Here is a 26,451-nt window from a genome sequence, read left to right on the forward strand (position 1 = left end):
AAGATGGTGTGTATGTGCGGGGGGGTTAATTTTCCATATGCAGGAGCATGTGGCTGTGTGGTGAAAGTACACACACAGAAAGGATGAGATACAAGCGCAGACAGACAAGCCAGGCAGCTTGGAAACAATTCTTCTGGCATAACACTCTAACTGGAAAATGCAGTGAGGAAAAGTGAGTTTGCCTACTACTGGTGATGGGGGAAGTCTGAGCCCTATTGAAATCCATGGGAGCTGTGAATTGACCAGTGAATTCAGCAGGGCCAGGACCTCACCTCTGGAGTAATCCTTCCAAGAAGTCTGCCACAGATTTAAGAAAGAATCCCGTGCTTTAGTGAGGGGCTGACATTACAAGTTACTCCTAAATGAGTTAGGAAGTACATTCAGATGTTTTTGTTGTGGCAATTGCAGAACTCCTTATTTCAGGTTTGCAATGCTTTATGACTCAGAAACCCCGCGTAAGGTTGGGTAAATCTGTGCATGGGCAGAAGATCAGGTGAGAGTGTTCATTTATTCACTTGGAAATATAGCTGTGGATTAATTGAAAGTATTAACTATTCTAATCAAATTCAATAATTACTTTTGGCTGTTAAGTGTGTATGTATAAAGGAAATATTTTGAACTGAGATCTTGTATTACACTCTCTATTTCAATGTATAAGGTACCCCAATAACAGGGTTGATACTTGTCTCCTTGGAGTGAGTCTTTGGGCTTGGTTACTGAAACATGAAGTGAGTTGTTTGCTTGGCTGTATATGTAATTGTTCTGAAGGTCAGCATCCCGGAGTTGCCACTGTTTTATCAGGACACAGTAGGAGAGAGGTCTTTTGAAAAAGTGTCTAGAAAATGAACAAGCAAAGGATGGGAATATTAAAAACAAAAAAGAGTCAGAGAAGTGGTGCTATGAGTATCGTAAGTGGTACACAATAGTTTAATTAGGGGACTTAATCAGGAGCTGGTGGGATTTGTATTTCCATGATGAGTTTTCTGTTGCACTCAGTACCATGGGGGGCTCTTTCTTGGCATTGTGCTATACGTTTCCACCCTTTACCATGGGTTAAGTCTGGACCTGGATCAGAAAGCTCTCCTCCAGCTTCTTCTCTTCCCTGGACTTACGTGCTTGTATCTGGATGTGGGCTTTTAGGAGAGTAAGCTTACAGACTTCAGTAAAAATTTCTGTTGGATGCTGTAAAGCCATGAATTTTGAGGACTCATCCCAAGAGGATAGTGTCTGCAGGTGTGGGTCTTTTCATCTGCACAGCCAGTAGTTGGTGGTATTTAAGGCAGTAGGGAAATGGAGCTCTGCAGGCACAGATCCTGCTGGAGTGGAAAGCTGTACCTCATAGGCTTATCATTACAAACACGAGCAAATCTTCCTTAAACAGCAGTGATTGGGGATACTGGAATTCTTCTCACAGTCTGTCTGACATTCAGATGCAAAGTGCAGAAATCAAAGTGACAAAAAATGATAAAATTATTAAATTAAATAAGGTTCTTTAATAACGCTTGATATGAGAAGAAGCTGACACAGATATCCAGTTTTAAAGCAGAGTTTGGCACTGACAACAGGGTGACGTGTTGCCTTATCAATAAAACTGAAAACCTGTAGTTAAGAAATATCCTATTGCATTGCATTCTTTCTCTGTGCCTCCAGCTCCCATTAGCAATATAAAATAGGCACATGTTAATGTTTAAGTTCCTAAAGGGTACTGTGTATGCCAGAATGTTGCCAAACTGATAAAAAATGCAGGGTTTTATGGGACCCCTGTTAATAAAAGAGAGGTACTGTTTCCACAGGCTTAACTGTAATGCATCCCAAACAAGCCATCACTGGTTTGAGGTTAACAGTGAATCTAATGAGGTGCCAAGTCAACTTAAAGTTAAGGGAGAACAAGGCTTTTTGTGTTGTAGTGAGGAAAAAGAAAATCCATGTATACATACAAATGATGCTGCTGTGACCATTTTTAATAGGAATGTAAAGGGTAAAGAAGCACAGGCTTATAGGAGCCAAATTTGAAGTATCACTGTCAAAATATATTTTACCTCCAAATACTGTGGTTTGCAGAACTTCTCCCTCAGTGCTTTGTTGCAGATAACCCCTCAAAAATTAAGTGTTTTCTGTGCCTCAGCACCGATGCAGATACCTTTGATACATCAGCAACTGTCACAGATTTATAAAAATAATTAACATCTGTTTGCATTAATATTCTACCTATTATATACAACTGACAATCAGATGGTCCTATTGCTGCTTGTCACACAGTTGTGATGGAAGAAATAAGACAGGGAAAGGTGGTTCCTGACTGGCTTGCTGATAATCTTTGTAATATTCTGCCAATGATTTTAAGATACCAGTGCAATAACTGGGATAAGCAGATAGATTTGAGTTCACACTGGGGCTGGCAGTCCACAGAGCAGCAGATGCTGGTTTGAAGTGCCTGGTCCTTCAATACTGAAGCTGTAGCTCCAGAAATAAAGAGATTTTGCTGAGCGATATTTTCTATATTAACTTTGGTGTTGCTTCTTGTTGTGATATACAGCATCTCTTGGACCTGTTGAAAGTGTGGTGAGATTGTCCCTGCCCTGAAAGGTATTCAATCAAGATAGACAAAACAGATAAAGGGGAGAGGAATTATTATTACTATAGCAGTTTATAGATGGAACTCTGAATTGCAACACAGATGCCGTGACCTCTAAGCAAATTACTTTAATTTTTAAATCGATTTTTAATTATCTTGGGGTTTTAAATTTCCTTAGGATGTCTATGTAGACAAGCAAATACTATATGAGGGTTTTTTTAAACAAAGCTGTTTTATCTACTTAGCCATTGAGAATGTCCCTAAAATGTTGTTTTCATTAGCTTTTGCCCAGGTCAGATGTTTTAAAGATGCTGAATGGCATTTGATATAAAAAGCAAATTGTGTATTAGCAACAGGAGAGAGAATAGGTATTCTTCCCTCTTAGTTACTTGCAAGGTGATGACAAGTGTATCCTGAAGGTTTCTGCTTCATATAGAATATCAGGCCTTTAATTACAGAGGCAAATATGCATTGTTCGAAATAGAATTGCATAGGTTTCTCATACGCCAGGGCCTGTTTTTATCTTCATGCTTTACATGACAAATGACACAGAAATGTTTAAGGAAGTATGGTTATGTAGATTTTTGAGCTATGCTGACAAATTGCAGCTTCAAAGGCTCTCCTTGATGAACTTGCAGAGGTAAATTCTGAATTTGACTAAATTCCATGCACTGCATGGAGCAGTGTAAAGGTAGGAAACAGCTCAGGTACAAAGAACAGTTTATCTGATGGAAATGTAAGACCTCAGAGAAGTAGGGGAATGTGGGACAGGGACTGGCTGTGGGCAGTTCCCAGGGCTTTGATTAACTGAGCCATGTCAGTGGATAGGCAGCCCCTGGGCTGAATCCATTTGGAAACATTCTCCAATGTCAAGGATGCTTTTGCTGGCTGGGCAGTGCCCTTTGAAGGAGTTCAGTGGGACGATTTGTATGCATAGAAGCAGAATTTAGCTTCTTGTTTTCTGAAGCCAAGCAAATTGTTTGGGTTTTTTTAAATGAAGTCTTGTTGGTTTAGATCCATAGCTAGAGGCACCAGCTAAAAACACAAGTCACTCTGAAAAGCTATTTTAATGACCAAAGTGTTTGGAAAAAATGGTATTTGGACTGAGGAAAGAAAATGAGTTTCCTTGGTGGAATTGTTTTCTTGGAAAAATCTTGAACAAATATTTCTTGGTAAAACATTTATTAACTTGCTGAAACTAAAAGGAAGTTTTTGCTGAAGGTTTTCAGTGGGAGATATATTCCAGTGAATTCCTCAGCCAGAAGATGATTTTTGAAATATGTAGTGATTGAAGCACCTGATTTTAACATTTTCTAAATGAACTCTGGTGAATTCCTCCTTTGAAGTCATTTGTTGTTTCAAAATTCAGACTACGTTCATTAGGCAAGAATGTTGTCAAATCCAAATTGGAATATTAAACATTTAGTGCATGTGATTAAGTTGTGGACAGCAGAGAACCATTTTCCAGAGCTAGGCCATTTCTGAGGATCTGAATGCTGTGTCCTGCCTGGTTTTAAGCAGGGGTAGGAGATGTGTCTGGTTGTTCTGTGACAAATCTCTTCATCAGGTGAGGGGCACATATGGGAGTGAAAGTCCAGACCACAAAAGGTTATGAATTACCAAAATATGGGTAGGGATCTAATATCGATACCCAAATGAGACGGACAAAGACTCTCTAACAGTTTAGAGTTAAAAAGTGTATGTTTATTCCAGCGCCGGGTAGCTGCATGGAATAATTCCCTGATACGCAGTACAAGCCAATACAGAGTTTATTTATCTACAGAAGTTATGAATATCCAAAACACAAATGCATATTTATAACATTAACACCTCTAATTCTCCACTTTGTATGGAAATTAGCTTAAATGTCATTAAGCATGCGTGGTATGCTCCCTAAATTGGGTCGGTGGTCTCATAAGATGAAGTAGAAGTGGTCTTCCTCAATTTGACCTTTCTGCCTTCCTGGATTTTTACAATACAAATTACTTTTGGTGACCTTCCTGTTCCTCCTTGCGTGACTTTGAATAGATTCTCAGATGAGGAGGAAATTGATAATTGTTTACTGTTCCCTAGATCTACTTATCAATGTTTCTGTTTCTCGTTCTAAGCACAGCTAAACAAACATAAAAGCGACAGGTAATCAGTTACTTAGTAATCAGTTACTCGCATCATTTCAGATTCAGCTCTTCTTAACTAACTATTAACTTTTAATTGATTAAGCTCACTTCTATTTTAACTAAATTCAGCACAGCTAACCTTCTAACTAAATCTTTATGTTTCTTCTAAAATTCTATGTTTCAGTTATTGATGTCAGTGACTGCTTGGCAAGCTCTCAAAGTGTTCAGGAGCTCCAGAAAACACCTTAAACCACATTGTATCACCTTCCAAATGTTTGTAGCTCCACTCAAACTTGCAGATCAGCCCTCTGCAAAAAAGTGAGGGATGCTCCTCTCAGTGATGTGCTGCAGCTTTCTGGGGCTTTGGCATTTCACTGGTACAGGAGTCCACTATAAATGACCAAGGAATTCACAAGTGATGTTGTTTTGAGCTGCCCCTCAGAGGTGCAGTATCATCTTTGATCCCAGTAAGGTGATCACACCATGGTGGTGTTAGGTCTTTTAAAGAAACAAAAATGTGAAGGCATGCGACAAGGAATGGATTAATTATAAGTAACCATACTTCTGCTTTATAAAAGTTGTGCCAAATAGTAATTGTGTTGGTTAGAAAGGCTGATGGTGGAACAGCTATGGATACTTCTTCCTGCTTTTTATTAAATGTCAGCCGCTTGACTACTGATCTTGGCAGTAAGATGCAAAATAGGTACTGGCAGAAAAAAGTCTCCACAGTGTGGATAGGGTTACTGCTTTGTAATCAGGCTGCAAATGGACCCTGCTTCAGATCTGAAAGTAAGCTTTGCATGGCACATGCACACAGCTGCTGTGGATATGTCTCTAGCACTAATTTTGGCACAGTGGTAGTGCCTTGAGCTCCCAGGTTGCCTAATAGTTTACAGAATCACAGAATGAACTATGTTGGAAAAGACCTTTGAGATCATCAAGTCCAACCTATGACCTAACACCATCTTATCAACTAAATCATGGTACTGAGTGCCACGTCCAGTCTTTCTTTAAACACCTCCAAGGACAGTGATTCTACCACCTCTCTTGGCAGCCCATTCCAATGCCCAATCACTCTTTCTGTGAAGAAATTTTTCTTGATGTTTAACCTAAATTTCCCCTGGTGCAGCTTAAGGCTGTGTCCTCTCATCCTGTCAGTGGTTGCCTGAGAGAAGAGACCAATCCCCACCTGACTACAGCCTCCTTTCAGGGAGTTCTAGAGAGTGATAAGGTTTCCCTTGAGCCTCCTTTTCTCCAGGCTAAACAACCCTGGATCCCTCAGCCATTCTTCCTAGGGCCTGTGTTCCAAGCCCCTCACCAGCCTTGTTGCCCTCCTCTGGACATGTTCAAGCATCTCAATCTCCTTCCTGAACTGAGGGGCCCAGAATTGGACACAGCACTTGAGGTGTGGCCTCACCAGTGCCGAGTACAGGGGGAAGAATGACTTCCCTGGTCCTGCTGGCCACACTATTCCAGATGCAGGCCAGGATGCCATTGGCCTTCTTGGCCACCTGGGCACACTGCTGGCTCATGTTCAGTTGGCTGTCAAGCAGTACCCCCAGGTTTATGCCTGGACACTGTCCAGCCACTCTGTCCCCAGCCTGTAGCACTGCAGGGGTTGTTGTAGCCAAAGTGCAGGACTTGGCACTTGGACTTCTTGAACTTCACATTGTTGGACTCAGCCCATCCATTCAGCCTGTCCAGGTCCCTTTGCAGAGCCCTCCTACCCTCCAACAGATCGACACATGCTCCCAGCCTGGTGTCGTCTGCAAGTTTACTGACAGTGGACTCAATCCCCTCATCCAGATCATCAATGAAGATATTAAACAGGGCTGGCCCCAGCACTGATCCCTGGGGGACACCACTAATTCTTCCTGTGCCTGAAGTTTCCCTGTCAGTATCACTTAGAAAGAGCTTTTTTTCCACCTTTTTTCCCCAGACAGCTGCGAGGCTGTTGAAAAGCAGATTCACCCCAGTTGGCCTTGTCAAAGTTTGCTGTAGGAAATGCTAGGAAAAAATGTTTGGGTTTTGATTTGTAAAGTCCTATTAGTTGGATAGTCCTTTGGAAATGCAGGATCTGTGATACCAGGCCATCTTATGAGCATAATTAATGATCTTGAGATTGTGGTAATTCACAAAAGAGGATGAAAGCATGACATAAATAATTATTTCACTCTCTGTGCCGGTTTGAGACAAATTTGGAGGAAAAGATCCTCTGATAAAAGGCAGGTTACAACCATCCCTCCCCCACCAGGTTTGGGAAATAAATACTCCTTGGAGGAAAGTGAAAGGGAAAAAAACCCTATTTATTTAACAAACACATGGGAACAGAATAATCCTAAATAATAAAGCCTTTCACTGTGGAGAGAACCTGGTAAAATTCAAAGTCCTTCTGTAGGCTGTTCTCTCTCCAGAGCTGGGATGTGGCCCCTCCAGGCTGTGGCGTGGGCCTCCCGGTGCTGGTGAACCGGCCTGGAGCAGAACAGTCCAAGGAAAAGTTCTTGCCTCAGATAGTGAGCCAGCTAAACAGCAAAGAATTTTAACTCTCTGTCTCTCTCGTAAGAAAAAGTCAAAAAACTCGGATAAAGAAAAGAAGGGTGCTTCTTCTGCTCTTGCCACCGTAGAAGCATGCAGAGCAGATAGAGTGACCTTGGAGCACAAACTGCTTTGGAAAGTTCATCTGGCTTTTTCTTTTTCCTTTTTCTTACAACCAGTTTTAAAGACACAGAGAGGCACAGGAGTCATGTCTGGGCATAGAGTGGTGATAGGGAATACAACATCATAAAGTCACCCCAAGACACCCTCTTTGTAGCATCTTCAAATCAGATCACTTATAAAATAGGCATTCCCTCCTGCAGTACTGCACGTTTGAATGGTGTTTGTCTACAACTTTCTGCTTGGCTTCTGTGATTCAGTGAGGCTTTTCCTTTTCAAGAGCATCCACACAGGCACAAATAAAAACTATTAAATACAGCCATACTTATGGATTTGATTGAGGTGTCTGTACTGGTAGCAGGCAGCCACTCATTGAAACATGTTTGGTTTGGGAGTTGTTTGGCTCTCCCTGACAGATGCCAGGACCTGAGCATGGCCATACATAAAAGAGCTGATGTTGTATGTGATCTGGGAGTTATTGCAGATGCCAACATTTTATCAACATGAAAAAAAGAGTCATTATTATTATATTGTTACATATATCTGATTGTATTACCCTGACAGTAGGGTGCCCAAATCTTGTGGAAATCTAGGGGGGAATTTAGCTGAATTTATTGCCAATGAACATCAATACTTTAGAGCTGACCAGGTGTTAGCAACCCCAAACACACCCACACCTGCATGAGGCATGGGCAGCTCTAGCCCCTCCCCTGCTGTCCCCACCCTGCCCTTTGAGGGCCTTGGGTTCTTGAAAGAGTCTTTTTAAAGAGGTTTTAGTCTTATCTTCAGGAGAGGAGTAGGTCAGCAGGATGGTAAAAGAAAGTAGGGAAGAAAAGGTGGGAGGCAGAGCTGTAGAAACTTAGGAGGAAATCACAGGCAGAGACAGATTGATGTGACACAGGGAGCATGAGGCAGCATTTGAGGACTTTGTGGCTCACTGGTGACGTCTTGGTCAGGAGAATAAAAGTCTAACAGTGAACCAAACAGTCCAGTGAAACTTTCCATGTTCAAATACCATCCCTTTGCAGTACCCAGGTCCTGAGTGTGAGGCTCTTGTGCAGCTGAATACAGATGAGGGAAAAGATGGAGATGAGGCTGATTTGAATTCTCAGTTGTGAGAAATTAAATACCAGGCAAAATGCATCTTTGATTAAACCAATTCTTAGTGTTGATTATACACTTGATGAAATCAGGTTTTAATCTGATGCTATCCCTTTAAATTGATCCTGAAGAAGGAAGGGGCTTTGAGTGTGTGATTATAAAGTCAAGCTTTTCAGTGATACCAGAAAATATCAAAGCAATGACTGAAAACTCTTCAGAAAGGGGTGAGAACTTGATAGATTTTTTTTTTCATTCTAGAGACCTTATCATCACTCGTCTTAAATCAAAAATCATAGCAATAACTCCCTCCTTCAGAAAGGTATGTGCAGCCAAGGCTGAAAATATGCATAAGCTGGTCAGTGATAATGTCTTTTTACCCTCCTGTTTGAGCACTGCTGAAATGATGGCTTTGTTAGACTGCATGGTTACAACTTCAAATATTTTTGCTAGTTGGATCAAAATAGTAAGAAACAAATCACTTTGGACAGACTGCTCTGAAATAATGACGTGTGTCACAGGCTGTAAGTAGAACATTTGTCAGAATGACATGATATTTTTGCCATTAAACCACCTACTGATCTGCAAGGGGGGAATCCCCAGAATGAAGCCCAATGTTATTTCTCCCGACAGCTTTCAGTGGGAACAAGTCTGTTGCTGAGGTCCTTGGCTATTATGCACGAAAGTGAACTGAAAATGGGCTAGATTTTGCTTTCTCATCACTATGATCAGTGTTTCTGGGCAAGATTCACAGAACTGCTGGTGGGAGCTGAGGTTCCTCCTCTGCTAACTCAGGCTCTGATGAATTGGGAGACTTAATTGGCACAAAGCAGGGAGAAGGAAGCATGTGGCGTGGGGGTTCTACAAAATGTATGTCCTACACTTTCAAGCATTTCAGCATCAATTCTCAGCACCTGAGCCCTGTTGGAGTCAGCACAGTGGTCCATGCCCTCAGTGTTTGCAGGACAGGGATCACAGTACCACTTTTTTTCCTGATCTATTTTATGTTGCTCCAAAATACAAAGCGAGCCAGAATTGTTTCTGTAAGTGCATGAAGGTGTCTATTCCTGCATGAATAGGACCTACTGCTTCTCTGAGGTGGGCAGGAAGGTTTGATCCAGCAGTCTGCAAGTATGACCTTCAAGAGGGAGAGCTTTCACATCCCTGATTTGTGCTAGTTTCAACTGTTTGGAGGAAAGTGGGGCATCTCTCTGATGCATTTGAATCACATGGGGCAATTGCTGGCTTTTGAATTCAGTGTCAACAATGCAGGCAGTGCCTATGAGGAGTCAGTCAGACTGGTACCCTCCATGCTGTGACAGGCAGGGCAGTCTCAGAGGGTTTGCCTGCTCTGAGAGATGCCGCACATTTAAAGACACATCACACCACCAGAAAAGGCTCTCAGCAGTGAGGGAGCAGCCATAAACCAGCTTTGATTGTGGGCAGTGGAGAGCACAGTGCTCCAGTGTTGTGCCATGCCTGGCCCCTCACCAGGCTGCAGGACACTGACCTGGGGCCATCTTCTGCTGATGGCACTGGCTTGATAGGAGTTAACTGAGTGGCATTTGTCTGATGCTGTTTCCATCACATTTGTGCATGCATAGACTGCAGGGTGTGGTCCCTGAAGTAAAATTTTATTTTTGTTTTATTTTTTATTCTTAGTTTTTATCCTAGAGTAATGGCACACCTGACAGATGGATTTCCAGAACTTTCTGAGCAACTAAGTTAGTCTCACCATTTAATGGTGCAGCACACTTGTACTCCAGTCTAAGTATGCAGTGACTCCACTGACTACCCAGTGAATCTCTGCTTAAGGTCCTCATTGAAAACTGAACTCAAAAAAGCTCATATCTCTTACATCCAAAAGATATGAAGTCCAAACCCACCCCTTAAAAACCTGTAGCCTCCTTAATCACAAGTGTTTGTCCTGGCTCTGAGGAAATACATGCAAACAAGACTCTAATGTGACCTTCTCTGTTTGGTTACATAGAGAGGTTCCTTAATGTGGCTTCCTAAAGAAAAACAGGCATGGAGGGAGTTTCAAGGAGATGGTGGTTAGTGCAAAACTCTGGCTAACAGCTCCTTAAACCCCCTTAATGACAGGGCTTTTGGACCTCTAGTTATTTTCTGCTGTGCCAGCCACATTCAGCATTTTTCCATAGGAAAAGCAATTGGCCAACTGAGTGTGAATACAGGATCTGGAGCTGGATGTGCACTGCTGCACTTCCCTGCAACAACCTCTGATGAACCTGTACTTCTGTAAGCATTCACCTTACTTTATGCTTGGAGCATGGATTTATAGAAAGATTATTAATTTTTTTAATACCTCTGTTCATTTGCTCCTGACTCTTGCTTCTCCAGAGAGAAGTTGAGAGAATGTTGTGCACAGCCTGGGAGTGGCCACTGTATCCCAGGAGGGTGCAGTCACAGAAACCTGTTTCCTCAGGAGTACTGGCACAAGGCAGGCTTGGGTGTATAAATCACAAGAGTTGAGCTTAATGGTGCCATATTCAAAAGGGACAGAAGAGAGAAATGATCAATATGACATGATTTCTTTATACAAAAAAGCATGTCTGAGAAGGGTAGGACTGAGTGAACATGGAAGACTCAACTGAAGTCACCTGTGGTGAGGCTGGGGGGACACAACCATGGCCCTGCCAAGCTGCCTGTGGGTTTAGCTGCCTTCTGAAAAATTGCTTGAAGTACTGTGTGTAGTACAACAATGCTGGAAAGCCATGAAAGCAACATCTTGCATCGGCAGTACAGAGGAAATACAGCGATGGGTGTCACTATCATACCACCAGTGTAGGCGTGTGTGTTGTTAAATGTATATTTGTGCTGTCTCGTAGCTTAAGTAGTTCTGCAGACTGCCCAGGCTAAGTCAGCTACCACCTAAACAATTTTAAGACCTAGCAGACAAACAAAAGGCTTTGAAATATATTAAATGCTGGACTGTAATTGGAGCTGCCCTGCAGCAGGTCAGACGTGCATTCCAGACAGGTGTTTGCCCCAGCCACTAGAAGAATTGTAAAATTAATGTAAAAAGCAGTGTATTCTGTGTAGTTAGCACTCTCCCATTAGCACAGCTGTGCTTTCAGAAAAATGCACAGCGCAGTATGAAGGCAGCTTTTAAATACATTTATTTACTCGAGAATTATTAGGCAAAACAGCTGAGTTGTTCTTTTCTGGCATCTTTTGTTTTGCTTTGTTTTGAGAGCATTTTATGGCAAGAACAGTTAGAAGGAGAAGGTTAGGAAATCAGATTTTTCAGACTTTGTGCTTACTTAAGTCTTTATAAGGTGGATATCTTCATCTGGGTTAAGATGAGCAGTAACATTTACTCTGGGCTTGCCAAATTGGGGAAGCAGATCTGTGATACTTCCCTTGAACAGGGGGCACGTTTCTCCTGCCCACGCTCTGAGGGAAGCATGTGTGTGTGGAGCATTGGGAGGGGGCAGTGGCTGCCTGTCGGTGAGTGTCCGCTAGTGCTCTGTGTATGGCCACTGGTACTCAGGAAGCTTTTGTGTTAAAGAACAAGCCTTCAGAAGGAGTTCCTTTTCCTTTCTTCCAGATATTTAAATTTGATAATCAGTATTGCTTCAAATGGTCATTCTCTTGTTAGATTAATTCTGCAGCAGCAAGTGGGGGAGGTGACCAAGTGCTGCATTAGGTGCTGGAATCCCTTATGGGGCACAGGACTCTGAATGACACAAAGGTTAGCGTGTTTCAGAGCCCCTGTAGGTAGCCTGGAGAAGGTCTTTGAATGATTCTTATGTCCAGATTTCCTTCAGAGCATGGTGTTTGACCCAGCAGGGTGATGGCTTGCTGTCAGCTCTGCCTGGTTCCAGGATCTCAGGACCTGCCATGTCCAGCATCTCAGGAAAAGTCTGGCCAGAGGTGTTTGGCCATGCACTCAGCTGGTGTACTAATGAATGAGGGCATGAACTGAAGAGAGTTGTGCCCTGGGCCACTCTGGGTGGAAATAAATTTTTAACGTGGACCTAAGGATGGCAAAGTATGGCATTATCTTACTGCTACTGACACATGCACCTTGCTGAGTCCACTGGTTTACAAACTGCACGGTCAGAGAAACAAAACCTGTATCAAAGGCTGTTCTTCAGGAACCACCATGCTGGCTAATATTTATGTTCTGTTGTCAGTTGTAATTGTTAGCAATAACATATCAAAGTAGGAAAGGGGGATGTTAAATACCATCTTGTAGGATGTCCTGTAGGTGTACTTCAGAGCACTCTTTTTTTCTCACAGTCTTGAGAACTGGGCTTTTTTACCCATCCTGGAAGGCCAAAATGAAAATCGTGTTTTAGTTGAATTTTGAGTTACTTTTCAGAAACCGCAGCCAAATTGAAGATATTTCAAACATGACTGCAGAGTATGGATAGATCAGGAAACAGTTTTAGGTGAGATTTTCAAATTGCAATTGCACTGCCTCAGACCCCTTTTGACATAGCTCTGCTGACAGAAACCAGTCATAGGTCTGGTGATTGCTCACTGGGACCTGCAAACTCACCCTTCTTTGGGCTACTGTCTTGTTACTTAGTGCACATGGCAGGCAGATCAGTGTGAACCATTAAAATAACATTAATGTCATTATTTAATGTTACTGTTTAAAACAGGCTTGTGTGTATAAATCACAGGAGTTGAGCTTAATGGAGCAATAATGTAACCACATTCAGAAGGGGCAGAAGAGAGGAATGATGGACGTGACATGATTTCTTTATACAAAATAGCACGTGTGAGAAGGGTAGGACTGAGCTGAACACAGATGAACTGAAGTCACCTCTGGTGAGGCTGGGGGGACACAACCATGGCCCTGCCAAGCTGCCTTGCAGGCTTAGCTGCCTTCTGCATCAAGGTCTTTCTTTGCCAGCCTTCCCCTCAGATACTGTGGCACTGCAAGGGCTGCTGTGAACAGAACATACAAGCCCAGCCTTGCTGTGAGTAGCCCATTTGAGCCCCTGCAGTAACCCAGCCCCAGCTGGGCATGCTTAGCACAGGCTGCATCGTGAGCAGGCTGTACTCCAGAGCTGTGCTGTGTGTGGCTGCCATGCACTGCTGTAGCCCATAATACCTCAGCAGCAGCAGCATGAAGAAACTCCAGAACCAGTTTGGCTGGAGAGTTACTCTAGTGATAACTCACTGCTGCTGCTGGCAGGCCAGGGAGCGTGTCGGGTGACCAACAGGAGCCTTTCAAAGCTGTCACTGCTGCTGTCGTTTCTCTGATGCCACTGTGAGCACATGATGTTACAGAGACTCTGGTTCTTGGGGGAAGATGAAGTGCCAGATCTTAATAATTTCTCTCCCCTCCATCCCTTTAATATTTCAACCATCAAAGGAATTTTTTCAGGAGAGAAAAGTAAAGTGATCTGGGGCACTGTTTCCACTTGTGCTCCAGACTTCCCATGTAACTCTGGACAGAAGGTTATACCCTTTTGGTACCTCAGTTTTTTCTCCATTAAATTACAATTTCAAACTCATTCCTGTAATTGTGCCAATTGAATGTAGAGACAAGAGCTGCAGACACAGAGCTACCAAAAGGTCCAGGCAATTGCAGAGGCTGGTTTTGAAAGATGCCAGTGCCACCAGCCAGGTTTGTGAATTTAGGTGCCTCACCTGCTTAAATGTTTTAGACAATTATATTAGGAACCAAGCTGCCAACTTGTATTCTTTGTTTGCTGAACAGATTCTTAAAATGCTGCTAAGTCATAATGTTTCTGTTGTTGTTGTTTGTCTGTTTTGTCTAATTAGTCTCTAGCAGAACAATTGCAATCTCTTTAAGTTTGTGTTTGTGCTGTGCTGGATACACATAGCCCTGGATTTAGTTCTTACGAAGATGCAAGTTCAATAAAAATAACAATAGTTTTACTAATGAGGGTAACTATGTGAAGCCAGGATTCATGCTAAATTAGTATCCATTAGTGGCTTCAATCTATAGTGAAGATTTCCTTGCTCTCTGTTGTGTGTCTTAATTCATTACGGAGAAGTCCATAATATTTTATAAACAACATTTTTACTTCTTTTTCCTGAAACTCTTGCCCAAAACTATTGGAAAAGCATGTGCTTTCCTGTAACATCATAATGAGACAAATGCACTGCTTGCTTTTATTATTGTGCAGAAGTGTTTTTCCTTTGGACTTGGATAGACTTGGCAATGGAGAGTAGCTGGAGACTAATGGACACAAGCTTCAAAGCTTTCTGTCTGGGCCCTTGGTAGACCAAAAAACAACAACAACAAAAAATCTCATCTCTGTTCTAATCAGTCCAGATGATAAAGAAAAGAACTCCAGCTCCAAGTTCCCAGGGAACCTCTTACCTTGACTCAGAGAGGGAGTGGGCAGCAAGTGCTATCCCTGTATGCATCTGCAGGAGAAAAATGAATGGGGTAAAAAAGAAAAAAATGAGGCAGGGCAATTTTGTCGTCTGGAAACTGGATAATTCACCAGTCTACAGGTATTTATTCTGTTGGCCTTTAGGGACATTTTCAAGTCACAACACAAGAAAGGATAAAATTTTCAAGGAGTCCCCATACTTAAGAGTTAAGTGAGTAGGAACTGTATTAATTTGAATGTGAGAAAAAATAGTTAAATTCAGATCCTTTTCTAATTTGTTGCATCAGAATCTTTCTCAGATCTGCTCCTCCATTATCCCATCAAATAGCCCCTATTTATTCATTTATTTATTTCTTCACATACATTGAGGAAGAAAAGGGAAGGAGTCGCTCCCCCCAGTGAGGACCATCTGCTCTTTTCTTACTGGAAGGGAAAAAACCCTACAATTAGTGTCCTGTTCATCTTTTTGTTTTACCAAAAAAAGAGGGGGAAAGAAAGTAAAAGAACTATTATGCAAATATCTGCAATTTGGTTTCAAATATTCTTTGTACTATGATGAGCAATTTCCTTTAATACAAACTCAGCCTACTTGCCAGAACCCTTTTTTTTTTCTTTTGCCTTAATATAGGGAAGGGAAAAAACCCCCCAACTTTTATGTTCCTCTAGTGGCAAATTTGTCTCATCCTTTTTTTTTTTCTTTCTTTCTTTGGCACTATTACAGCTGTTATTCTGTAAGTTGTCAGAAAGATGTTAGATAGGGGTTTTTGAGGAAAAAAAGAAGATGGCCAAAATACCCTTACATAGCCACAATTTCATCTCACTTTTCATTGTTCCATTGCCATGATGAAGTGGCCTTGGAATGTAGGACTCAGTGAGAGAGAAGAGCTTTGTCCTTGCTACATTTGAATGCCAGTTGCTTGTGATGGCAGCGTTACCTCTAAGAGCACTTATGTACAGTTTTTATAAGGAGCTCCTGTGCTACTGATCAGGGGTATGAACTTTAGGGTCAAATAGCACAGCCAAGATTAAACCTGCTGGTCCTTGGTCCTGGACCAGCTTGGTATCTGAAACCTAGTGTGGTAGCTGAAAACTTCATATGGTCTGTAAAAGGGAAATAAAGTCTTTTCTGTGTGAGAAGCTAAAGTGTGGAAAAAACCAAAATGAACTCATCTAAGATCTGTTGGGAGAGGACATGGAAGAATCAGAAGCTGAGCTAAGAGGCTCAGATTTAGAAAGCTGCTGCTTCCTGTAGTGATTTACTTGTGAGTGAGGAAAAAGGGAGGAGTGCTGCTGCCCCTGGGCTACAACTGCACAGTCACAGCCCCGGGTTTAGGCTCTGCTGTGCCTAAACCTAAAGAGATGGTCATGTCCCAATGGCTTCACTAGTCTGCTGACTTTCAGAAGGACTTAGGAGCATCAGGCACATTGGAAAAGCCACACTAAACCTCCGGATTTTTAACCCTTTGCAGGCTGAACTTCGGAAAGCATCAATCAACATACAACTTCACATGCTTAAATCTCTAAAACACTGAGAATAAATTCTCTGATGTGTGCTCTGATTTTAGCACAGTTTCATCAAATGCCTTGCCACAAAATCATCTTGCTGTACGCAAGGGGCATAGTTTGCTTGCATAACATGAAGATGATGCCCGATGGATTGACCATGAGTTGGGAAAACATATTCAAGAAGCAAAACTAGGGGAAGTAAAACAAGACGAAGGAGACCTTTAAGTAAAGTGTGTCACACCTACATCTTTGTTTCTGTGGCTGCAGCAGGACAGGGAACGTGGGGCAGTGCTGAATTTTAGATTTGTGCAGATGGTCTGACTCTTGTTTTTTGGGACTCAGAACATCAAGTGTGCATTACATCAGACTGGAGGTTCCCTAGGTATGCCTAGCACTGGATAGACAGGAATTCATGGTGCTCAGGGGACACTGATCCCCTTCAGTCACTGTTGTGTGTCAAGTCTTTGAGCACACTGGGGTAATGTTTGGGTCACTTTTATTGTTGCAGGAAGCTCTCATCATGGCCAGCATGGACCACCCACACCTGGTGAGACTCCTGGGCGTCTGCTTGAGCCCGACCATTCAGCTGGTCACTCAGCTGATGCCTCATGGCTGCCTCCTGGATTATGTCCATGAACATAAGGATAATATTGGCTCCCAGCTCCTGCTGAACTGGTGTGTCCAAATAGCTAAGGTATGTAGTTCATGTTGGGGTTTTTTAATCATTTCTTATCATTTTCATAACTGGCTTTAAAACATGACTTTGGTTTTTGTTTGCATTGGGTTTTTTTCAGGCCTGTTTTTGTTTTCAAGAAGGTTGGGTAGTTCTTGAAATACACGCTATTTTGGCTGCTTACAGTGTTATAGATGACTTGTCAATATGTGAACCAAAGTATTTTTCTTGACTGTCTTTCCAACTCAGCATTAATGAGGGATGGGGGTTGTTTTCAGGGGTGTGAGTGAAGGAAGAAGCCCCTGTGTGAAATCTGGGACTGGACACAGGGTGATTTTTCAGCCTGTTCTGGTGTTCACTGTTCATATATACTGATTTTCAGCCCTTCTGGATCTGCATTGGCAGTTAAATTCTGATATGCCATCAATTGTCTGCCCCCACGCTGCCAAGAAGATAAACATCTCCTTCATGTCACTCCTTGGGTGGTTGATCCCGCTGTGTTTGGGTCACAAACTATCCTTGGCACAATGTTTTACAGCTGGTTTTAGGTATGTTTAGGTATTCAGTGTTGTACTAAGAACAAGTACTCAGTGCTAAGAAAACCGGTTGCAAAGAATAACAAGATCTGACAGTGTAGAAGGCCATAAGTTATCCATTTTAAAGGCTCTTTTGAACAACTAGGGTTGTTTACAATGAGGTTACTACAAGTGACAATCTGGAGACTGCTTTTTGCATTGAGTTATTTGGAAGTTGTTTAAAGTTTTAGATTATTTTGATGAAAATGCTTGTTATAAATATGTGCCACAGACTGCTATCTTACATTAAATCTGCAGCCTTAACTGAATTTCCTACAACATCTTTTACAAACTATTACTTCAAGTTGTAATGTTACTCTTTTAGCACTGAAGAGAAACCTGGAGATTCAGCAATTGTTTTGCTGGACCAAACATCAAGTAAACATTTGCCTCTTTTAAAAACTTAAATACAAAAAATGTTCTTACAAAAGTAAGAAAATGTAGAAATTCAGCTAGCCCTGCATTGTTCTTCAAGAAGAGCAGAAGTTTGAGAAGCATCATGAATAGGGACTGTTTTCTTTCCAGAATCAGATCTGTTGTTAAACCTTCCTGAAGGAGGGAGTAGATGAAGCAGCCGTAGTGCTGAGTAGAGGGGCTGGTCCATAGAAGAGGTGGGGAGAATGCAAACTCCACAATCTGACATTGCAGCATTTTGTAGATGTGTTAATACCTTGTGCTGTGGTGGTAAAGCAGCCAGAGTTTCTGGGGAGTACTGGAACACACTGGTGGGATTTGCCTGTATGGAGATGTGCAAAGGTTTATTTAGGGCAGATACCGGACCAGGGAAGGTGGGAGAGAAAATCCATATTCCTGTTTGAGTCCTTTTTCTCAACACATCCTCCTTCCCATCTGTTCTCCACTCTTTTGATTGATAGTGGCTGTTATCATTTAATGCAAAACATTTACACAGTGGCATCCGTGCAGAGGTAACCCTCCATCATTTTCACTTTGTGTGTGTGTATGGCCCTTGACTCCTTAGACCAATGGCTATGCTGGCTTTGCTGTGGACCCTGTAGTGGAGCAGACAGCCTGATCCACAGCTTACAGAGCTGACAGATCAATGGGAGGGCCTGTGGAAGGCGGGTCATGGGTTTCCCACAGTGATTCTTACCGAAGTGAAGCAGCTTCTAAACTGATGGCCATTATAAATGGTTTCAGCTTAATGCAGGGTTTGGATTTATGGACATGCCCTGGAAAATTGTTGCCTGCTGCTTTTCTGTGATGTGGGAGGAGAAGATGAGGTATCACAGGTACTTGAGATCTGATGTGGTAACCAAGCAGTGCAAAGAAGTGAGCTCCTACATGTAATAACAACTGATAAGGCGTCAGGAAGAGAAAGGAAGTTCCTTTATAATAAAAGGTGGCCTATTATTGAGACAGTTTAGTGAAGTTCAGCTAGTTTATTGAAAATTAATTAAATTTATCTTCTTCCGCATCACAATAATCGTGTCAATTGGCGTTAGAGGGTGTACACAAAAAATTGTTTCAGAGATGGTAAGAAGAAAAATCTTTGAGATCACCAGACAGGGAATCCCCGTGTCCCAGAAAGTGGAATAAAAGTAATACTCGTTTTCAATTAATCTGTCACATTTGACAGTGTCTAGGAATCAGTCTGCTGCCTGCAAACAGGAAAGGTTCAGTTTGCCTTGAAATAGACTGATCTCCAGAGGAATGAGTGCAGAAGGCAGCAACAGGCACAAATTTGCATTCACTGCAGGAAAGGTCTATGTGTGTATCCCATATTCACAGTGTATCCACTGTGCCTGTGTTTTAGGTGCTGCTGTATGCTTGAGAATGTCTCTCCACGTGTTGCTTTCCTAGGCTATGGGGAACGATTCGTTGTGTCTTTCTGAAAGGTACCAAAAGCATGATTAGCAGAGTAGTAGGAGACAAAAATTGTCAGTGACTTCCCAATCCTGTTCTCTGCTCCCTGAAGCAGCTCCTGGTACCTTTTGCTAGATGCGCTGCTCTATCTTCACCTTCCCTGTTTTTATGGAGAGGATTTTCCCCAACAAGAAGAGGACTGAAGGCACTGGAAATGCCTCAGATGTGAAGTTCAGGCTGATTTTTACGAATTGTTTAAAATCAAGTTGCTGCTGCAACACAGTCCCTCCCTAACTGCGCTTTTCTCCATCTGCCAGTGTGCAGGCACTTATTTATCGAAGTCATTGCTTCAGAGTTCACTTGTTCTGCCAGGCTGTTCATTTCCATATGTCTCTACTTCTGTACAACTAGATACAAAACTAGTTAGGCACTATGCCTGGTTGCCAACCCACATATGGCTCTGGAGATAGCTTCTGAAGGTTGATGACAGGGCAGTTTTAAAGTATTATCTACTGCCAATTGGAAAAAGCTTAGGTGCTTTTTCTCTTTGCTTATACAGATTGTGTTGAATTTATTCTGATGTTACATCATTGTAGGGTAATTGTGTTCTCCTTCCAGAAGCTTTAGCTTCTTATTTTATGGATGAAAGCTATAAAAATAGAGTAGCCCCCAAGCATTCTGCATAAAACATGGTTGTTAGACAGCAGCTGTGTCTAAGGGGGCTCTTCCCTTCTGCTTTCCAGATACACAAGGCACCTCCTGGTGTCTCACTTAGATGGGGACTGTCTTGCTTGGAAATGAATGTTTAACCTTTTAGCTCTGAGATCAGCACAGCAATTTTTTGTGGAGTTTGCTGTCCAGTAAAGCAGTGAACTGTGCTCATGTATCAAAATACTTTGTAGTGGGAGCAAGAGTGTCCACCTTGGTGACCTCAGGGTATGGAAGGATGGAATAATACTTCATGAACACCCATAGTATTGGCTACTGGAGAAATTGATTGAAACTCAAAATCTGTAAGGATGGCACAAGCCTGGAAATGAATTCTCAGTAGGTGAATCACATCCTTCTCAGCCAGGGTGTGACAGGTACACATAAGTCAGGAAGATTCCACAAACAAACAGAAAAAAAGTGCTGTGTGCATTGATATTTCAATGTGTTTGATGCAGTTTCTCTCAGCAAGGGCTGTCCCAACACACCCACACACACAGCTTGGAGGTGTGAGGATGAGGACATTCTTATGGAAATGCCTTCAAGAAGGGAAGACGCATCTGCAGGGTTTTAGTCAGGAAAAGTTGGTTACATTCTGCCACTGGGTGAGGTTACCTAAGGGACCTGTATTTTAGGCTGTATCCTCTCTCTGTTACTCTAGTGGAAAATAAGCTGGAGTTCTGTTGTAATTATGATAGTGGGCCTTTGTGCTGTGCTTAACTCTGTCTCTCTCAGGGCTTTACAGAAATGCTGACTTCAACATAGGCCTGGGCAGTCCCATCTCCTCTTTTACTGGGTTTTTTTTCTGCTACAATTACGGTTTCATTCTGCTGCTGTTAATTTGCGTTACATCTGCACTCCTTTTGCTGAGCAGTGTTCAAGGGCAGAGGAACTTTTCCTGCCCCAAAGAAGGCAGAGGAAGCAAACTTCCTAACATGAGGCAGCTTGCCTATGATCACCTAGTCTGTGGAGGAGAGCTCAGCTCTCCTGGGCCTTAGCTGGGGCCCCATACTGTTCTGCCCTGTATCCCCCAGGGGCTGCCAGATGTGTTTTTTGTGTTCTGAACTATAATAATTTTTTTATAACCCTTTAGAATGCTAACAAGGTAAAGCATAAGTTACAATGGAATGTCGTGGAAAGAAAATCAAGTACTGCAGGGGATTACTTTTTATACCTTTTCAATATAAAATAATTCTCAAATTGCCTTAACTAAAGCCCTGCACAGCATCGGTTATCCAGGTATGCAGGAAAACAATGTTTGAAAACACTCTAGGAAGGAAAAGGAGAGAGGAACTTGGGGATCAAATTTTAATGAAGCAGTTGCACGTTTTCAAGTCTGTTGAGTGTTATTCCAGCACACGTGGAGTCATTGCTGTCTCTAAGGTTTCCCTTCCAGAGGTACAGAGCTGCAGCTGGAAGCCTCCAGGAGCCACCAAGCCAAAGGCTCTTGCAAAGCCTCCTTGCTGCTTCTTTCTGCCGCCCCATTACCTGTCCTGTGTAGCTGGTGTGCATCCCAGGGCTCTGTGCCCTCCTGCAGTTCTCTTGGCCAAGGAGGGCTTGTCCTGAAGGGGCCTCTCTCCATGCCAGGCTTTCTGGGAAGGTGTATTTATTACTGCACTTCTCAGCTGGGTGTAAACTCACAGGCTGTGCGAAGTTCAAAGGATTGATGTTGATTTTTGCAGCTGAGAAGCTGATCCAGAAGCATCCTAAATCCAGTGGGTTTGGGCCTGCACTCCTCAGGTCAGGAGAGAGGGAAGCTCTGAGCAGGGAGGGCAAGGGGGCAAGTGAGGTTGCACTGTGAGGTGAGGAGCCTTTCTTCATCCAGACTTGATGGATTAGGAGCAACTTGTTAGAGACAGCTTTTGTTACTCTGCTACAGATGGGATGAGAGAAAAGCTGTGTGAAACGAGAGGAATTGGGGGTAACTGGACAGGTTGGGAAGAGGTGGAGGACAGTGGCTGTGGTTAAAGGTCTTTCTTTTTCATTAAAGAAGCCTACCCTACAGCTCAGTGGCTATTCCATCCTGGAGTGAGCAAAGGAACTTAATGACAGTCATCTATCAGCTGTCTGCATTTTAAGCTTCAAGATGTCACTCTTCCCAGAGCTCCTTGCTATGACAAGGCTAATTGTACAATCCTAATGCCATTCCAGCCCCTCCTGACGTGCTGATACTGGCCAGGACCAGGGCCAAGGGCTGGGATAATTATCGCTGCAAGCAGGTCCATTAGCATAAATGTAGTTTGCTAATGGGGCTGTTCCATGAGGAAGTGCAGTGTACAGAAGAGTAGGATCTAAACCAAGGGCTATGAAATTAAAACCATATTGAAACAAGGCTTTAATTTTGTGGAGGAGCAGAATCAAAATATATAGGGGAAAGTGTCATTTTCCTCTCTTGAATCCCTCTACAATTTCCTTTTCCTATTCCTATTCGTCATGACTATTTTTCTCACTCAGCTGGAAAGCTTGGATATTCACAGATGGAAAGGAAGGATCCTTTTCTGGTATCATTGGAGAGCTCTCATTCTCAGAAAACATTACACCATCAAGTCTCAGAGGGGCATTACCCAACCTTGCCCATACCCAGGGACTTTTTGGTACCCTGCTGAGTGGCTCCCAAAAGTTCATACAAACTTGAGAAGCCCATGCAGCAAAATTCAAGTGGATCTTGCAGAGTTATTCATCCCAGCTTTTAATTTCTAAGTGGTGGAAGGGTTCAGATTTCTTTCTTGCTGTGATGAACTGGGCTGTCTTGGGCTTATGTGAGACAATGAGGAAGTTTCTTTTGATCCTCTCAAATATCTTTTTTTTTTCCATGCAAGGCAGGGCAGTAAGTAAATGTTAGAACTTTGGTCTTCACGTCTGATCTGCCATGCTCAGATTGATGTGGGCACCTTGAGTGCAGCTATTGCAAGTAGGCTGAGACAGAGCATCAGAGCCTGGTGCCCTTGCCTTGGCTGTAGTTGGAAATAATTCTCCGAATAAATCAGAGAATTGATCCTATTAAAAACAATTGCAGCATCTGTGTACTTGTGTGTTTCCTTGACGGGCACAGTATTTCATGTTTTTCTGCATAACTCTGTGCATATTTACAGAATTCTGCACAGTTTTCTTCCCCTTTGTCCACCAGTCATTTCTTCTGCAGTATCGAACTGGTTTAGTAACTTTTCTACCAAACCCAGTAGTTCACAGAGGTTTCCTATATGGAAAGGATTAAAATGAAGGCAAGCACGAGAAAATTAATCAACTTAAAAGCTGAACAAGTTCTCATTTCCCTTTCTCCTTTCATATCAGCCAGACTGTTCACTCACTAAATTCCCAGTCTTTCTTTTGCTGTAATTTTCTTTTACTTTCTTTACTTCTGGTTTTCCCCTACTTTCACAGTGCTTTGTGTCAGCGCCTCTTTCCTGCTTTTTCTCCAGTGTCACCATTTCTCCTTCCCTCTCATTCCCTGGCTGCTTGGCTCCATTTCAGCGGTACCTGCTCCATGCTCTGAAGGAGCACAGAAGCATCGTCCCTGCCACCCATCAGAGTTCTTATGTTGTCTTGTCTCACTCCAGGGTTTGGAAAGGACTCAGTTCCTTCATTTGTCTCATAATCATAAATAATAAAGCGCGGGGTTTTGAAGGTTTAATGCCAGCTAACTGATGGCTGCATGAACCCCATGTGCCATTCTAGTTTGTGGGGGATGGATATTGGAGGCTGGAAGATTGCATCAGAACCACAGGAACAAAAATGTAAGATTGCCATATATGAAAATTATAAATAAAAATTATAGAGGTACCTTACCCCCACCTTTGTGCTCTGACCTCTGATTCTCTAAGGCTGTTTTGCGTGTGCTGATAACCTCAGTGTGATAGTATTTGAGTTCTTTATGGCCTCCAGTGTGTGTATGTGTTTGTCATTAGCTCCAGAGCTGGGGGGAATGGCTCAGCCTTGGAAGGGTGACTCCCTCTCTCCATGACAATGTGGTGAAGACAAGTGTAGGCAAACCTTGAAGCTCTCCGACAGCTCAGTTTGCAGGGGGATGCATGTGAAGGGTGTGGGTGATGGCAAGGGCACAAATGGAGTCTGAGACAAAGCAGGTATTGGAGGACTAAGGTGAGGTCAGAACCACTAACCCAGGCATGGCTGGATTTTACCCCTGCGCAGTGTGGCACATCCTGGAAGCGAGCTGGGCCCTTTGTGCTGCCCAAGGTCCTGGGAGCAGGGATGGGTTTATAGTGGGTTATAATCCTACTTTCTCCAGTCTTAATTTGACTCCTGGATTATCTAAGTTCTCTCTTCCCTTCTCCCTAAAAATCCAGTGTTCCCAAAAGCGTGGTTCATGATTGTTAGGGAAAAAAATCAAAGCAGAATTTCCAGTCATTTACAAATCACATCAGCCCTTGTGGAGGCACAGAAATGAGCGATGTATTGCACAGAGATAGAAAATTTATTGTTTTGTTAAATGAAAGGTGCACTTAGCCCTGACATTTATGGGGTTTCTGATATTAGAGACCTGACAGCCCCGGGCTACAGAAGCTCTGGAGGCTTTGCCTTGATGCCCCAGTGTTCTCATCAAGCACACTGAGCTGCATTTGGGGACATGGAACACACTCAACATTAGATTTTCCCTAACAGTCCCCAACAGACTGGCTTGGGAAAGCATTATTGAAAACCATTCTTAAATCAAATTCAAGATATTATAGGAGCCCCTACTAGGGTCTGTCAAGATTTCCATTATAAGCACATATTTTTCAGGTTTATAACTCAACCATAAAACTGTGCAGGACTGTGACTTAGCATAAAATGTCTCAGCCCAAAGCTTTTATTATTATTCCAGAAATATATGTATTTCGCTGTTTTTTAAGTTGCAGAAGTTCAGAAACAAAAGCTGGATTATTTTCTCTATATACCCATAAATTAAAATGCATTTTCCCTAGTGAGTACCTTTCTCTCAACATTGTATTTTATAACAAAACTTATGCTGCTTGGATAGCTACAATAAAAAACAAGGGCCAAGGAACAAGGAATACACACACACACACACACACACACATATATATATATAGTGTTATATAACAATAATAATTATTATGATATATAGTTATTATATATGATATGTGTTAGTCTATACAATAGGTATTATTGTATAATACTAATATAGTATGTATTATTTTATATATATAGTCCATGGGCCAGAATAAAATCCTCTCTGCTTCTGTTTTTATTTACTGTGTGTTAGCAGAGGGGATCGTATTCCACACTCCTGCAACACATTAATATCTTCTGATTAGAAGGGAAATAAAACTGGGTTATGTGTCCCAAGGAAAATACCAAGCATTAAAAGAATGCATTACCCTGATCTGAAACAGTTCTGAGCAGTTCTGAGTTTTCCAAACAAAGATTTTGTTTTGAGACCTTTGAAAAGTTGTTGGATTTGTATGACCTTTTTTTAAAATTAATGCTTAAAATTGTTTTGAAGGAAAAATTACAGCTGTCTTTCAGAACCATTTTTGAGCTATTTTTTCCAACATGTTTTTTTGTCAGGTTGTTTCATATGAGTAAACCAAGTCAGTTTTAGAGAAGGCAACTTTATTTTCCAAAATTTAGGGTTAATCTCCTAGCCTTTGAACAATTTTTTATTTCCACAAGGCATAGATGTTATTTCTATACACAAGACAAATAGAGAATTCAGTGTTTCTGGATTGTAGAGTGGCTCTTTCTTCAGTGACTTTGTAGGTTTTTTTTGGTGGGGTTTTTTGTTTGGTTTTGGTTTTTTGTTTGTTTGTTTTTCACATTTTTGGACTTAAATACAAACTTTGTAATCTCACATAGAGGTAAGTATAAGTCTAAATACACCATCCAGGTCACTTTTGTTGTAGACGAGGTGTGTTGTCATCACTATATAAAGCTCTGACTTTACCTCCTCTAGATAACAGTGAAAAGCATCCACTTATACCCAAAAAGTGAAGTCAAATTGTAAAAGGTGCAGGGGGTATGTGAGGTTCATCAGAAGAGAGTTTAAATGCTTGGGTATATTTAGTCGAGCTAAATGCAGTTTTGTATGCTGAGTGTTGGCTATAAATTTAGCAGGTTAAATACCCAAGAGGAAAACAAGTGTGTAAGGTAAAAAACAGCAGTGGCATGAGAATGAATGAGTCTTAACTGGCTATGAATAAATTTAGAGTGGAAATTAGAAGAAGGTTATTAGCCACTGTAAGTGGTAAGGTTCTCAAACCCAGTAGAAATAATGCAAGGTAATTAATGACTTTTAAGATGGAGCTTGATAAGTTTATGAGGCAAGTGTGGGCAGAATGGCACAGTTGCTTTCAAGGGGCACAGTTTGATGGCACAGTTGCTTTTAGTTCCCTGTTTTAAAGCTGCGTAGTGA

At 42.1% G+C, this 26,451-nt stretch overlaps 1 protein-coding gene across 4 annotated transcripts in view; it reads left to right on the top strand.

Moving 5' to 3' along the window:
- Window positions 1-26,451, top strand: part of ERBB4 (erb-b2 receptor tyrosine kinase 4) — a 577,667-nt gene that overhangs the window by 468,092 nt on the left and 83,124 nt on the right. For all 4 annotated transcript variants that reach the window (XM_048309078.1, XM_048309080.1, XM_048309077.1 and 1 more), the window contains exon 20: window positions 16,807-16,992. In XM_048309078.1, coding sequence (XP_048165035.1) covers window positions 16,807-16,992 — 186 coding nt within the window. The remainder of the gene's footprint in view (window positions 1-16,806; window positions 16,993-26,451) is intronic.

The sequence above is a fragment of the Corvus hawaiiensis genome, chromosome 7 (assembly GCF_020740725.1).
Source record: "Corvus hawaiiensis isolate bCorHaw1 chromosome 7, bCorHaw1.pri.cur, whole genome shotgun sequence".
Lineage (NCBI taxonomy): Eukaryota > Metazoa > Chordata > Aves > Passeriformes > Corvidae > Corvus > Corvus hawaiiensis.